General features: G+C 44.1%; 1 protein-coding gene across 1 annotated transcript in view; it reads right to left on the bottom strand.

Annotated features, from left to right (window-relative positions):
* Nucleotides 1–16,346, bottom strand: part of HYDIN (HYDIN axonemal central pair apparatus protein) — a 431,085-nt gene that overhangs the window by 93,277 nt on the left and 321,462 nt on the right. The window contains exons 40-43 of the mRNA XM_024735584.1: nt 16,145–16,318; nt 12,714–12,884; nt 9,391–9,608; nt 317–454 (exon numbers count right to left, since the gene is read on the bottom strand). Coding sequence (XP_024591352.1) covers nt 317–454; nt 9,391–9,608; nt 12,714–12,884; nt 16,145–16,318 — 701 coding nt within the window. The remainder of the gene's footprint in view (nt 1–316; nt 455–9,390; nt 9,609–12,713; nt 12,885–16,144; nt 16,319–16,346) is intronic.

The following is a 16,346-nucleotide window of genomic DNA, read 5'->3' as shown; positions in this document are numbered from 1 at the left end:
GCTCCACGTTATAATTTTTAACATACCACTGTAGGGCTGTACCATGAGTCTGCCTTTGTGTGTGTGTGTTTTGAAGGCGCTACCTTCTGCCCACTGGTCCTTTAAGGTGAGTGGCTTCAGGCAGCAGACTGAGCCAGGGTCAGAGACTGACAAGGGCTGTGTCAAAAGGACAAAAGAGGGTGAAGAAACCCATCTTTCCTCTCCAAGACTCCTGGGTTCTGAGCTGCTGTGGGTGGGTGATGGCTCAGAATCTCAGCTCACAGCATGGGGACGATGTGTGAGCCCTGCATCTCTGTGCAGGTGGGTGTGGACGTACCTGAATACGCTTGGCCAGGATCTGAGTGAAGAGCTCCTCAGGGAGCACGCAGCTCACAAGCCCGGTATCACCTCGAATACTGGCGCTGAGGCTGAGCCAGCGCTGTGTGGGTCCTGAGGAGAGAGGGCTGGAGGAAATCTGTTCAGAGAAAGAAGGATCAAGAGTTAGAACCCAGCTTGGTGTTCCAACAACTCGTACACTTATGAGCCATGTTACCTCGGGAAAATCATCTCATCTCTCTGGGTCTCATTTCTTCATCTGTAAAATGGGGATTGCACTGTAAAATGGAAGATTCCTATCTCACTTAAAGAATTGCCGTAACCTTCAAGCAGGAGCACTGTGGAAGGTGCTTTATACGTGTACCGAACAGCAAACATTTGTTCATGCATTCAACAAATATTCATTGAACACTTTTGATGCACCAGGGACCCCTCTAGTACCAGGGATACAACCACAAACGAGGCTGGCAGTGTTGCTGCCCACGTGGTCCTTGTGTTCAAATGGGGGGCGGGAGACAGAAAAGGAGCACACGAATATACAGATCACTGATATAATATCAGATAGTGATGAGTGCAAGGAAGAAAACAATCAGTTAAGGGAATAAAGAACCATGACAGGGTTTAACAACGGCTATTTAGAGACCAGATCCTGAGAGACGGGTCTTTCTGAAAGGGAACAGCAAGGTCCCTCATCATGAGTGTGCTGTGGGTGTGTGGGAAGCACACAGGAGCCCACAGCGACTGCAGCTGAGTGAGCAATGGGGAAGATGGTCAGGCTTAAAGTCGAAGATACAGTCAGGCCAGAACATGCAGGGCTTGTAGGACGGTAAGGAATTTGGATTTTATTCCAAGTATTATGGGAAGTTGTTGGCAAGTTTGAGGCAGATAAATGATCCTGTTTTGCTTTTTAAAAGACCACTCTACCTGCACAAGGTAACAAGAGGGAAGCAGGAAGATTAGTTAGTTACATATCTCTGTGGTCAAGGCAGCAGGTGATGGCGGCAGGGACAAGGACAGTCATGATGGAAGTGGCTGATACAGGGTATATTCTGGAAGGAGAGCCAATAGGATTTGGCAAGGGATATGAAAGAAAGAGAGGCATCAAGCATGACTCCTTGAGTTTTGACCTGAGCAAGTTGGAAAGTGGTGAAGTTATTTATTAAGACAGGAAAGACTGAAGGAAGAACATTTGCCTTCTCTTGTTTTGTTTTTTGGGGGTAAATAAGTGTCAATTTTTGGACATATAAATTTTGAGACATCTCGAAGCCATTCAGTAGAGATATTTAATGTGAGTTTGGATATATGAACCTGAGCGTGGGGAGAAATTAGGGCTGGAGATGGAAATTTAAGAGTCATAAGGATACTGAAAATATCTTTAAGAAATGAAGTGGATGAAATCATCTATAAAGAAAAGAGTAGATAACTTAGTCCTAGCCTACTCTGAAAACCTAGGAATCTGGAGGAGATGGAGAAACTGGGGGAGTGGAGAGAGTCATTAATGAGGCAGATGGGAAAGTAGAAGCGCATGGTGTTCTGAAATCCAAGTAAAGAGAGCGTTTCCCAGAGGAGGGGGTTATCAGCTGCCAAAGAGGTCACGTGAGGTGAGGACAGAAAACTGGCCACTGGATTGGACAAGATGAAGGTCAATGACCTTGAGAAGAGTAGCCAGTGCAGTGGTGAGGACAAAGGCTCACCGGAATAGGTGGAAGAGACAATGGTGGTGAGCAAAAGGACGCAATCATCCAGCAACCCTTTGGAGGAATAGCTATGGAGAGGAGCTGAGAGATGAGGTAATACCTGTAGGGGGATCTGGGGCTGTGGGAAAGTATTTTAAAGTTGGGAGGTAATGCAGCATGCATAGACGATGACAGGAAGGATTCAACAGACAGGGGAGATAAACAAATGAGAGAGAGGACACAACTGCAGGGATTGAGCCCTTGAATGAGAGAGAAGGGGTGGAGTCCAGTGCTCATGTGTAGGGGTAGGATTTGGATGAGAGCAGGGGCAGTTACTTAGGGGCAGGGAAGGCAGAGCACCAGGTGAGAATGAAGGTTGGCTGGTAGGTTTGGTGGTCGGAGGATAAAGTGGTTGTCTTCTGGTTGTTGCTGTGCCCTCCATGAAGCCAGAAGAGAGATCAGTAGCTGAGAATGAGAAAGAGGAAAGTGTCTCAGAGGTTTGGAGAGGGGTAATGGCAATAAAACAGCTATCTTGAAGAGATGGAGGGCAAATGTACTAGGGCAGATCTGAGAGTCCACTTGAGATCTGTGGTCTTAAATTTATTTATTTAATTTTTAATTTAATTTAATTTATTTTTTATACAGCAGGTTCTTATTAGTCACCAATTTTACACACATCAGTGTATACATGTCAATCCCAATCGCCCAATTCATCACACCACCACCACCACCAACCCCCCTGCCGCTTTCCACCCTTGATGTCCATACATTTGTTCTCTACATCTGTGTCTCAATTTCTGCCCTGTAAACCAGTTCATCTGTACAATTTTCTAGGTTCCACATATATGCATTAATATACGATATTTTTTTTCCTCTTTCTGACTTACTTCACTCTGTATGACAGCCTCTTGGAAATGCTTTCAGTTTTTCACGTTTGAGAATGATGTGTGCTGTGGGTTTGTCGTATATGACCTTATTATGTTGAGGTAGGTTCCCTCTATGCCCACTTTCTGGAGAGTTTTTTTTTTTTATCATAAATGGGTGTTGAATTTTGTCAAAGCTTTTTCTGCATCTATTGAGATGATCATATGGTTTTTATTCTTCAATTTGTCAATATGGTGTATCACACTGATTGATTTGCATATATTGAAGAATCCTTGCATCCCTGGGATAAATCCCACTTGATCATGGTGTATGATCCTTTTAATGTGTTGTTGGATTCTGTTTGCTAGTATTTTGTTGAGGATTTTTGCATCTATATTCATCAGTGATATTGGTCTGTAATTTTCTTTTATTGTAGTATCTTTTTGTCTGGTTTTAGTATCAGGGTGATGGTGGCCTCATAGAATGAGTTAGGGAGTGTTCCTTCCTCTGCAATTTTTTGGAAGAGTTTGAGAAGGATGGGTGTTAGCTCTTCTGTAAATGTTTGATAGAATTCACCTGTGAAGCCATCTGGTCCTGGACTTTTGTTTGTTGGAAGATTTTTAATCCAGTTTCAATTTCATTACTTGTGATTGGTCTGTTCACATTTTCTTTTTCTTCATGGTTAAGTCTCGGAAGGTTATACCTTTCTAAGAATTTGTCCATTTCTTCCAGGTTGTCAATTTTATTGGCATAGAGTTGTTTGTAGTAGTCTCTTAGGATGCTTTGTATTTCTGCAGTGTGTGTTGTAACTTCTCCTTTTTCATTTCTAATTTTATTGATTTGAGTCCTCTCCCTCTTTTTCTTGATGAGTCTGGCTAATGGTTTGTCAATTTTGTTTATTTCTCCAAGAACCAGCTTTTAGTTTTATTGATCTTTGTTATTGTTTTCTTTGTCTCTATTTCATTTACTTCTGATCTGATCTTTATGATTTCTTTCCTTCTGCTTACTTTGGGTTTTGTTTGTTCTTCTTGCTCTAGTTCTTTTAGGTGTAAGGTTAGATTGTTTATTTGAGATTTTTCTTGTTTCTTGACGCAGGCTTGTATAGCTATAAACTTCCTTCTTAGAACTGCTTTTGCTGCATCCAACAGGTTTTGGGTCGTCATGTTTTCATTGTCACTTGTCTCTAGGTATTTTTTGATTTCCTCTTTGATTTCTTCAGTGGTCTCTTGGTTTTTTAGTCGTGTATTGTTTAGCTTCCATGTGTTTGTTTTTTTACGTTTTTTTCCTTGTAATTCATTTCTAATCTCATAGCGCTGTGGTCAGAAAAGATGCTTGATATGATTTCAATTTTCTTAAATTTACTGAGGCTTGATTTGTGACCCAGGATGTAATCTATCCTGGAGAATGTTCCGTGCGCACTTGAGAAGAGTATGTAATCTGCTGTTTTTGGATGGAAAGTCCTAAAAATATCAATTAAATCTATCTGGTCTATTGTGTCATTTAAAGCTTCTGTTTCCTTACTTATTTTCATTTTGGATGATCTGTCCATTGGTGTAAGTGAGGTGTTAAAGTCCCCCATTATATTGTGTTACCATCGACTTCCTCTTTTATAGCTGTTAGCAGTTGCCTTATGTATTGAGGTGCTCCTATGTTGGGTGCATACATATTTATAATTGTTATATCTTCTTCTTGGATCGATCCCTTGATCATTATGTAGTGTCCTTCCTTGTCTCTTGTAACATTCTTTATTTTAAAGTCTATTTTAACTGATATGAGTAATGCTACTCCAGCTTTCTTTTGATTTCCATATTCATGGAATATCTTTTTCCATCCCCTCACTTTCAGTCTGTATGTGTCTCCAGGTCTCAAGTGGGTCTCTTGTAGACAGCATATATATATATGGGTCTTGTTTTTGTATCCATTCAGCAAGCCCATGTCTTTTGGTTGGAGCATTTAATCCATTCATGTTTAAGGTGATTATCAATATGTATGCTCCTATTGCCTATTACTATCAATATGTATGCTCCTATTGGGTTTGTTTTTGTAGGTCCTTTTCTTCACTTGTGTTTCCCACTTAGACAAGTTCCTTTAGCATTTGTTGTAGAGCTGGTTTGGTGGTGCTGAATTCTCTTAGCTTTTGCTTGTCTGTAAAGCTTTTCATTTCTCCATCGATTCTGAATGAGATCCTTGCCAGGTAGAGGAATCTTGGTTGTAGGTTCTTTCCTTTCATCACTTTAAGTATATCATGCCCTCCCTTCTGGTTTATAGAGTTTCTACTGAGAAATCAGCTGTTAACTTTACAGGAGTTCCCTTGTATGTTATTTTTCATTTTTCCCTTGCTGCTTTCAATAATTTTTCTTTGTCTTTAATTTTTGCCGGTTTGATTACTATGTGTCTCAGCGTGTTTCTCCTTGGGTTTATCCTGTGTGGGACTCTCTGCGCTTCCTGGACTTGGTGGCTATTTCTTTACCATGTTAGGGAAGTTTTCGACTATAATCTCTTCACATATTTTCTCTGGTCCTTTCTCTCTCTCGTCCTTCTGGCACCCCTATAATGCGAATGTTGTTGCGTTTAATGTTGTCCCAGAGGTCTCTTAGGCTGTCTTCATTTCTTTTCATTCTTTTTTCTTTATTCTCTTCTGCAGCAGTGAATTCCACCATTGTGTCTTCCAGGTCACTTACCCGTTCGTCCGCCTCAGTTATTCTGCTATTGATTCCTCCTAGTGTATTTTTCATTTCAGTTATTGTACTGTTCATCTCTTTTTGTTTGTTCTTTAATTCTTCTAGGTCTTTGTTAAACATTTCTTACATCTTCTCGATCTTTGCCTCCATTCTTTTTCCGAGGTCCTGGATCATCTTCACTATCGTTATTCTGAATTCTTTTTCTGGAAGGTTGCCTATCTCCACTTCATGTAGTTGTTTTTCTGGCGTTTTATCTTGTTCCTTCATCTGGTACATAGCCCTCTGCCTTTTCATCTTGTCTATCGTTCTGTGAATGTGGTTTTTGTTCCACAGGGTGCAGGATTGTAGTTCTTCTTGCTTCTGCTCTCTGCCCTCTGGTGGATGAGGCTATCTAAGAGGCTTGTGCAAGTTTCCTGATAGGAGGGACTGGTGGTGGGTAGAGCTGACTGTTGCTCTGGTGGGCGGAGCTCAGTAAAACTTTAATCCACTTGTCTGCTGATGGGTGGGGCTGGGTTCCCTCCCTATTGGTTGTTTGGCCTGAAGCGAGCCAACACTGGAGCCTACCCAGGCTCTTTGGTGGGGCTAGTGTCGGACTCTGGGAGGGCTCACGCCAAGCAGTACTTCCCAGAACTTCTGTTGCCAGTGTCCTTGTCCTCAGTGTGAGCCACATCTAGCCCCTGCCTCTGCAGGAGACCCTCCAACACCAGCAGGTAGGTCAGGTTCAGTCTCCTATGGGGTCACTGCTCCTTCCCCTGAGTCCTGATGCACACACTACTTTGTGTGTGCCCTCCAAGAGTGGAGTCTCTGTTTCCCCCAGTCCTGTCAAAGTCCTGCAATCAAATCCCAGTGGCCTTCAAAGTCTGATTCTCTAGGAATTCCTCCTCCCGTTGCCTGACCCCCAGGTTGGGAAGCCTGAGGTGGGGCTCAGAACCTTCACTCCAGTGGGTGGACTTCTGTGGTATAAGTGTTCTCCAGTCTGTGAGTCACCCACCCAGCAGTTATGTGACTTGATTTTATTGTGATTGCGCCCCTCCTACTGTCTCATTGTGGCTTCTCCTTTGTCTTTGGATGTGGGGTATCATTTTGGTGAGTTCCAGTGTCCTCCTGTTGATGATTGTCCAGCAGCTAGTTGTGATTCTGGTGTTCTCGCAAGAGGGAGTGAGAGCATGTCCTTCTACTCCACCATCTTGGTTCCAATCCCTGTGGTCTTAAATTTAAATTAAGACCATTCAGGAAAGATGAATGTTTTTTCTAGCTACATTCAACTGCCCTACATGGAGGAGGTGGAGAATTGAGAGTACGATGAAGGGGAAGGGGAAAGGGAGCACCTATAGTGATGGACCATGAATCCAAACTGAGTAAGAAAGGAAATGAAGGGGTCGGTAGGCAGTGAAGATGTGAACTGGAGGTTTCATTGGGACCCATTATTTACCAGAAAAGGTCATCTGGAAAGTTAGAAGATGGTTGTCAAAAAGTAGGATGTGTGATGTAGAGATCACAAGTCTACAGGTCACAGTGAATAAGGTCTAGAATATGACCACAGTAGTGAGTAGCTGAGGAGGCCGTGGAATTGAAGAGTCAAGGTGTTGGATTAAATATTCAAAATATTAGGATTTCAAACTGGTGAATGACCTTATATTATAGGTCATTTCTTCATCATGTGACATAGTATACATTTCTTCCCATTTGCACCATGACTAAAATTTCCATCATTGAAGAGTTCATGCTTTAGGAGAGCTTCAAGAAAACCAAACAGCCATCTCTAGGAAAAGCACTCTGACAAGGCGACAGCTGTCCAAACCACTTGATCCTGTAACACTGGAGCAATGCTGGCAGACACATGTGCAGTGCGGGTGGGGGAAGGTCTTTGAACTCTGATTTCTACTGTGATATTGAACAGGTTTTAAGTTGCTATTTAGATAGGAGTCAGAATTGGGATTTTCTGCTGCCTTTGATATGTTCTAAAAAGCTTCACTTTACTATCCAGATTGGCAGAAACAAACCAAAGAAAATCATTTCCCATGATACCGTATTTAATAGAAATATATGGGTTCAGTTCATCCATAAACATCTAAGTGAAGAATATTCTATTAGATCTTGGAGAAGAGGATTAAAAGGATGATGCTCCAAAAGAAACTGAGTCAACGGTTTCAGTTTTCAAGGTGCTAGAAGAACATGCAACTGAAGTGAAGATCATGTGACATCATCTGGCATAAATCCCACCCCATGGATGCCCCATCCAACGAGCATACCTCCTCTTACATGAAGACCTTCACCTCCACTCTGTCCACATGCCCCATCCAGTGCTCTACTTACCCCACCAACCCGCCACTGACCTGCCCCATCCAACACGTGTGATTCTCCTCTCCTCTGCTCCATTCACCTCAGCAACCTTCTCTGAAATGTCTACCTCTCCCACTCCCCCTATACAGCACTCTCAGACTGAAGCAAGAGCCACAGACCCTTTTACTCTTCCTATTTCTCCCATTCTATTGTCCTTCTTTTAATTCCTTCTCTACCTAGGCCAGATTTCCTATACTGATGCGACTCTCAACTCCCTTGACCCTTGTTCCGAGCACACCCCCACACCTGCAATGATGACAACTTCTCTCTCTGCCTCTGAATAAGGGCTGCCAGGGGCTGCTTAGGGAAATCTTACAAGCGTGAAGTTATGGCTTCACATCTTGCCTGGGCAATCAGCACTCTCAACTATCTTTTCTTTTGTCCACCACCAATTTCTGGTTCTGTCTTCACAGTGGACACATCAGTGCTTTCTTTATCATTCTTCTCAAGCATGCTATGCAACCCAACTTCCTCAACACTGCCCGCAAAGACCATGCATCCTGCATACATCTTAGGGCCATTCAGCAAGACCTTCTCCAACCTCCATTTTCCACCCCGGTACCCCTACAAGTAGCTGTATCTACTTTCACCTTTATTGACTCTAGAGGAAGATGGCTCCCAACTTCCTCAACTATGCTTAATCCTGCCCTCCCTGTTTCTTCCTGGAATCTCACTCCCTCTTGGGTAGATCATCACCTTATACTTCTCCAGGAGCTATCTTAATAGACTTCGTTGTGCCTCCACCTCCTTTCAGAGAAAGAACTCATTGACTCTGGGTTTGCTCCTCTGATGACTACTTGATCTTTTTTCCCTTTTCTTCAAATATCTTAGAAGCCTATACTCATTTGACTCGGCTTTCCCACTCACAACTCATCACCCACCTGTCTCTCACTGCGCCACCCACTGTCTCTGACTTCAGCACCTACTATTCATCTCACCTCCTGAGATTGTTTCTGAAGTCCCTCGGCATGTGACTCAAACTCTCTGGCTTCTTTATGACTTTCCAAGACTCCCCTGCTGCTCTCCCACAACTTATATTCATGGTTCCATCCTTCACATGCCTTTAGTAGTAGTTTGAGCCATATGAAATTGCTGCAGTAGAGTTCCCGAGTGGTTTAATATTGGCAGTTTCATATGGTTCAACCTAATTCTTTTTACACACCTCTTTTGTCATCTATCTCTTTTTATTGCATATATTTGAATGTGTGGTTATCACGCTTATCAGACTCCTAGTGCAGCTTGAGTGAAAGAATTTTGCTTTATTTATCTTCACTTTGCCAGCACCCAACCCAATGCCTATAACATTAAAGGTACTTGGTTCACACCTGCTAGATGAACACTCCGTTCAGGAGTGGTACAGGGACAGTACTCAGGCCTGCCTGGCAAGGGCACCTGTAGGAATGAAGTTGTGCTAACCTGGATGCAAGATGCCGAGGAGGAGGAGAAAAAAGAGAAGAGGGGGAGCGGGAAGGAAAAATCCCAACCTTCCTCCCGGGAGCCCTGATTTGTACCTGTGGTGTTTCGGATGAGGGGTGGTGATGCTGCTTCTGAGACACAGAGCTGTGGCTGTCTGCTTTGCCTTTGGTGATGAGCACACTCCCACGCACAGGCTTGGCAGATTTAATTTCGGGAGTTACCAGAGTGGATTCTGAAGTTAACATCCCCAGGGTCTCACTGCTCAGTCGTAACTGTCCCATGGCATTTTGGCTCAAAGCAACAGCCTCCTGGGCTACACAGAGAGAGAGGGTTTATATTAAAAGTCACCTTAGGATAATAAGGAAATAATAGCGAGGATGGCAAGTTGAAACATAGTGTGATTCTTTTGAAGACTACAAAGCCATCTCCACCTGCAGCTGGCTTGGCAGGGCTGAGAGAAGAGGCTCCACCCACTAAGGACGGATGATGACGACGGGTGTGTGCAGAGCCTGGCCTGGTGCCCCGGGCTCTTCACTGCTCATCTTCCCAGGGGATCCCACGATACTCTCCCCCACTTTCTCTTCCAACACAGAGGGTAATCATCTCTGAAACTGCTGGTACACTACAGTCCTGACTGCCCCGGAAACCTACCACAATGATTATTGTGTTGTTTTACAGTCTTTTTTCTTACTGCATCTTCAAAACCCAGCATGTATTGTATACTGAGAGCACATCTCAGTTTGGACTAGGCACATTTCAAGGGGCCGGTGGGTCCTGCGTGGGACAGACAGGTTTAGACTGGTCACTTCAGTACAGCCTGCTGACTCCACAGCAAACAGCAAATGCAGGTCTGGGTTTGACTCCGTCACTGAGAGGGTTTTCTCCAAAGTCGCCAGTGACCTCCGAACTGTGAACTACAGCAGCCCTCTTCTCAGGGCTCATTCTATCTGAACCTTCAGCCACCTCCGATTATATTCACTTACTGATTTAACACATTTTTACAAATCTTTACTGTGTGTCTACTATGTGCCAAGCACTAGTCTAGATGCCTGGAATACATTAGTGACGAAAACTAACACAAATCTCTGCTCTCCGAAGCTCACATTCTTGGCCGGGGCGGGGGTGGCGTGGAGGAGGCAGACAATAAAATAAGTAAATAAAATAAACAGTCTGTTAACTAGGGGTAAGGGCTATGAGGAAAATAAAGCGGGAAGGGTCTCCCAGACTCCAACCAGGGCTCCGCAGAGATGCGAAAGTCCTTCTGGCCCCGTCCCGCCTGTAGCTCTCCTGACTGCCCACCCTTCTGACCCTCACTCTGCCTTCTCCGCCTCCCCTGGCTTCTCCCCCTGCCCCCACCTCCTCCTAAAATGTGAAGTGTTCCCCAAGTTCCCATCCTGCCCTATCCATCCCTCTCCTCTCTTTCTGGAACTTTCTGGGCTGATTTCCTCTACTCCAGTGGCTGCACCCCTCACCTTGTTGAGGAAGTCTCCCCCAGTTATTAAGCTTTTAGCTTGACATTACTTTCTCAGGGAGCTCAAATACATGATTTGTCACGAGATGTCAACACAGCTCCAAAGACTTCTGTGAAATGCAGTTTATTTGACAGAAAAGGAAACAAAAAATCTAAGAGAACTGGAATTGTGATGCAGCCTGGGGTTCCCACTAAATGGTATCAGAATATGCCACCCCAAAATATGACTACAGGAGTTCAGGATATGCCACCTCAAAATATGCTGCTTTGGCATATTGGTTATTTTGAGCTGTAGGCACCTGAAACACAGTAAATGCAGGGAGTGGCTTTCCTTGACCTCCCCTTATTTGCTCAAAGACAGAACCTCCAAAAGAAGCTCCACTGTCACAAGTCCCCTTCCAGAGAGTTTCATCAACTAGGGAGATGGACTCTTATCACAGGAGAGGAGACTCAAGTCCATACTACACCCAGAAAGACTTTATCACAAACAGCCACACCTCCCATCCGTTCTTGTAAGGGTCCCTCATCTTTCCTAAAAACCATTTTCCCTCCCCTAAGAGGACTACATCCCCCTTCCCTTTTCCTATTAAGGTGGTATTTACTTCTGAATTCTAAAGCCATCCATTTTCCCCTGAGTATCTCCCACGGTACATGAGGTAAACATGTTAACAAACTTGTTTGTTTTTCTCTTGTTAATCTGTCTTTTATTGCAGGGGGGCTCAGCCAAGAACTCAGAAGAGTAGAGAGAAAATTATTCTCTCTCCCCTAGACCACTGAAGAGCTGTTTCTCTTATCTTCCCAGCAAAGAATCTTCCATTTCTCTAAGCATCCCATGCAGAGGTATCAAGGGGAGGTGACATCCCTGAAAGCCCCAGCCAGTTTTATCATCTAGCAGGCATGGGACACTATCAGGAATGACGGCATGTTGTTCTAAGTATTTATATAAAAAAGATTCTACTCTGAGCAGGTATTCTCATTATATTTGATAGATTTTCCCACTGAGCAGCCACCCTCCTGCCCTGTATGTCTTTAGACGATCCGGAAGAGCCAGGATTCTTAACCTCTGGTAGGTAAGGCCTCACTACTATGGGGTTTAAAAACTCAATTAATTTTCCTTTCCAGTAAACTTTATCTTCCTCCCATGTTCCCTGTCTTGGTAAATGACATTGCTCTCTTCCTGGTTTCTGTGACCAGAAATCTTGGTGTGAACATCATCTTGAATGCCTCCCCCTCCTTCAATTCCCTGCCATGCAGGCGGCTATCAGGTCAGCCAGCGCAGCCCCACTCATATTCAGCTTCACCTCTCTTCCATTACAAGACATCACTAGAGCTCCCTTCCTACTGCAACTTTCGGACCATTTCTCCCATAGGGTGAAAACTGCCCAACTCCTCTTTTCCTTCAAAATAAAATCGAAATTCCTAATCTTGGCATTAAATTCAACTATGATTGGCCTTAACCTGCCTTCCCACCTTTAATTTACTGTCAGCTTCCCTGCTTTCTTGGCCTGGAATGTCCTTATCTTCATCTTTGCCTGTCAACATTCTCCTCCTCCTTCAAAGCCTACTTCCATGAAAACTTCCCCAAATCATGCTTGTTGGAACCCAACTATCCCAAAGTTGGTCTTTCACAGAAGCTGGTAGTTCTGTTACATTATTTTCCTCTTCCCTGAATGAGCACATGTCTGCTCCCCTCCAGGGGTCACTCCCAAAGGTGTGGGCCACATCTCTTCCGTCGCCCTGTTCCCTGCAGTGCCAAGTGCATTGGGCAGTCAGGAGAGCCACAGGTGTCTGGTGGAGAGAATTCTCTGGGATGCTAACTGGCAGCATGTTATAAGTCAGCCTTCAATGGGGCTGTGGAGAAAAGCTCGGTGGGGGAAACTGAGAAGGTGCATTACCAGTGGGGTAAGGGCCACTTGGCCACAAAGAGTCAGGGGAAATGGCTCTCACCAGACTCCTCTTCCTTCATGGACTGCTCTAGGGCAGCCCTGATGCAGAGCTCACGGGCCCGGATCCCTGCGATGTTGCTGCCATCGGAGATGGCTTGCAGCACAATGGAGTCCAAGTTCAGGCAGGCTGCACTGTAGTACTTGGCTATGCTGACTGCGGTGGCCGACTTTCCTATTAAAAAAGGTCAGGAGGTTGAATTTCACAGCTCTCATTTCCTCAGTGTCCTAGACAGAAGAAGCTCCTATAACAGAGGCTACTGGAAAGTGATCTCTCCAAAGTCTCTGCCTCTAAGTCTCTCGTGTGGCCAGAGGCGGCAGCAGAAAAGAGAGGCAAGACCTGAGCCGGGAGTTAGGACTGTGGATTCTGGTCCTAATTCTACCCCTGATGAGCTCTGTGCTATGGCAACCCACGTCCCCTCTGGATTTTCTCCTCGGCTTAAAAAGTGATTCTATCAGATGAGCTTTAAAAATTTTGTAGCTTTTACTGTCTCTGATTCTAATGGGAAGAGACTTTTTTGGTTTAAAGAATAACTTGTGTTGATGTTTTTTTCTCATTCAAAATACCTGCTTATTAAAAAGAAAGCAGAAAATTCAGAAATAACAGCAGGGATAAAAGAAATTTGATCTTCCAGAGAGACTACAGTTAGCATATGGCTGCTCAGTATGCGTATGTAACTATTTTATTCATATTTCTTATAAAAAAAGAATGGGTTATGTGGTAGGTTGAATAATGCCTCCCCCACTCAGATGTCCACATTCCAATCCCTGGAACCTGTGAATATGTTACCTTATATGTTAAAGGGACTTCGCAGGTATGATTAAGAATCTTGATGTTGGAGATTGCCCTGGATTATCTGGGTGGGCCCAATGTAATAACAAGGGTCCTTATAAGAGAAGCAGGATGCTCAGAATAAGAACAGGTGATACGATGATGAAAGCAAAGAGAGAGACAGACAGAGAGTGAGAGAGAGAGACGAGACAGACAGACAGACAGACTACAAGATGTTATGATGCTGGTTTTGAAGATGGAGGAAGGGGCCATGACCCAGGGAATGAAGATAATGTTTCTAGAAGCAAGAAAAGGCAAGGAAATGGATTCTCCTCTATAGCCTTGAGAAAGGATGCAGCCCTGTTGACCCATTTTAGACTTCTGACCTCCAGAATTCTAAGAAAGTAAATTTGCATTTTTTAAAGTCACTAAATTTGTAGTTATTTGTTACAGTAGCAATAGGATATTAATATAGATAACAGATTGTAAGCATGGCATGTTTTTTCTCACTTAAAACGATATATATCATGAGCATTTTTCTATTCATTCAATACACTTCTATGGTACTTTTTTATTGTGATAGTATACATACAAAATTTACCATTTTAACTGTTTTTAAGTGTACAGCTCAGCTGCTAAGGATATTCACATTGCTGTGCAACCATCACCTCCATCCATCTCCAGCACGTTTTCATCTTCCCAAGTGGAAACTCTTTACCCAGTAAACAATAACCTCTCATTCCTCCCTTTTCTCAGCCCCTGGAAACCACCATTCTACTTCATGTCTCTATGAATATGACTCTAGGTACCTTATGTAAATGGAATCATATAGTAGTTGTTCTTTTATGTCTAGCTTATTTCACTTAGCATAATGTCTTCAAGTTTCACCTATGTTGTAGCATGTGTGAGGATTTCCTTCCTTCTGTGGGTGAAAAAGATCCCATTATACCACATTTAGTTTATCCACTCATCCATCAATGGATACTTGGGCTGTTTCTACCTTTTCGTTATTGTGAATAATGCTGCTATGAAAATGGGTGTACAAGACACTGTTTTTTTTTTTTTGTTTTTTTTTTTGTTTTTAAAGAAGATGCTGGGGGTAGGAGTTTTAGTAATTTATTTATTTATTTTTGCTGTGTTGGGTCTTCGTTTCTGTGCGAGGGCTTTCTCTAGTTGTAGCAAGTGGGGGCCACTCTTCATCGCGGTGCGCGGGCCTCTCACTGTCACGGCCTCTCTTGTTGCGGAGCACAGGCTCCAGATGCGCAGGCTCAGTAGTTGTGGCTCACGGGCCTAGGTGCTCCGCGGCGTATGGGATCCTCCCAGACCAGGGCTCGAACCTGTGTCCCCTGCATTAGCAGGCAGATTCTCAACCACTGCGCCACCAGGGAAGCCCCAAGACACTGTTTTTAATGGCGATATAATTCACTGCATGAATATACTATGGCTTAATTAACTAGTCCCGCATATCGAATGCTTCAAGTGCTCCCAGATTTTTAGTATGGTCAGCAATGCTGCAGTGAACACTCATGCAGTTAATCTTTGTCGACGTGATTATTTTCCTAAGATAAAGTTTTAGAAGTAATACTGCCAGGCCAAAGAGTTTGCACATATTCTTCCCCTCTCTCTTTTTTTAAAAAATATTGACATATGTTGTGAATTTTAAAATTTATTTATTTATGGCTGTGTTGGGTCTTCATTTCTGTGCCAGGGCTTTCTCTAGCTGTGGCAAGCGGGGGCCACTCTTCATCGTGGTGTGCAGAGCTCTCACTATCGCGGCCTCTCTTGTTGCGGAGCACAGGCTCCAGACGCGCAAGCTCAGTAACTGTACGCGCAGGCTCAGTAATTGTGGCTCACGGGCCCAGCTGCTCCACGGCATGTGGGATCTCCCCAGACCAGGGCTTGAACCCATGTCCCCTGCATTGGCAGGCAGATTCTCAACCACTGCGCCACCAGGGAAGCCCCCCCTTCTCTTTTTAAATAACTTAATGTCTTGGATTTTTCTTTAATATTTTAATGTTATTAAATTATTGAAAGAATGCAAGCTCCAACTATTCAGAGATGTATTAATTAAGAATGAGGTGTCCCTGCTCTTTCTCTAACTCCATATCTCTGAAGTTGGCAATTTAACAATTTGGGGATAATCCTTTGGTATATAAATTTCAAACAGAAGAGTCCTTTACTGCCTCAAAAATTACACATGCAGGACTTCCCTGGTGGCGCAGTGCTTAAGAATACACCTGCCACTGCAGGGGACACGGGTTCAAGACCTGGTCCGGGAAGATCCCACATGCTGCAGAGCAACTAAGCCCGTGCGCCACAACTACTGAGCCTGCGCTCTAGAGCATGCAAGCCACAACTACTGAGCCTGCGCTCTAGAGCATGCAAGCCACAACTACTGAGCCCACGTGCCACAATTACCGAAGCCCGTGCACCTAGAGCTTGCGCTCTGCAACAAGAGGAGCCACCGCAATGAGAAGCCCGTGCACCACAACAGAGAGCAGCCCCCACTAGCCGCAACTAGAGAAAGCCTACATGCAGCAACAAAGACCCAACGCAGCCAAAAATAAATAAATTTAAAAAAAAAGAAAAGGCATCATCCAGAGGTTAAAAAAAAAAAATTACATGTGCAAACTTCACCATAAACCCCTCAGGGCTGTGCATACCTGACAAGGGCGTCCCATGGATGATGATAGCGATGCCTTTCCGGTTCTTGGCCATGCGGCCTTCTGCAGAAATGTCAATGCCCAGGTGGCGAGCAATGGCCTTGCTCACTGGGTTGTTCTCTACTTCCCCAACCTCCTCTGGAAAGTGGCTGTCAATGCTCTGAATCTTGTCAGCTGCAAATTAAATATACATGTGTGCGTG

The sequence above is a fragment of the Neophocaena asiaeorientalis genome, unplaced genomic scaffold, assembly GCF_003031525.2.
Source record: "Neophocaena asiaeorientalis asiaeorientalis breed wild unplaced genomic scaffold, Neophocaena_asiaeorientalis_V1.1 scaffold40, whole genome shotgun sequence".
NCBI classification, from domain to species: Eukaryota; Metazoa; Chordata; class Mammalia; order Artiodactyla; family Phocoenidae; genus Neophocaena; species Neophocaena asiaeorientalis.
The sequence above is the reverse complement of the archived record's forward strand: the minus strand, read 5'-3'. Positions and strand labels throughout refer to the sequence as shown.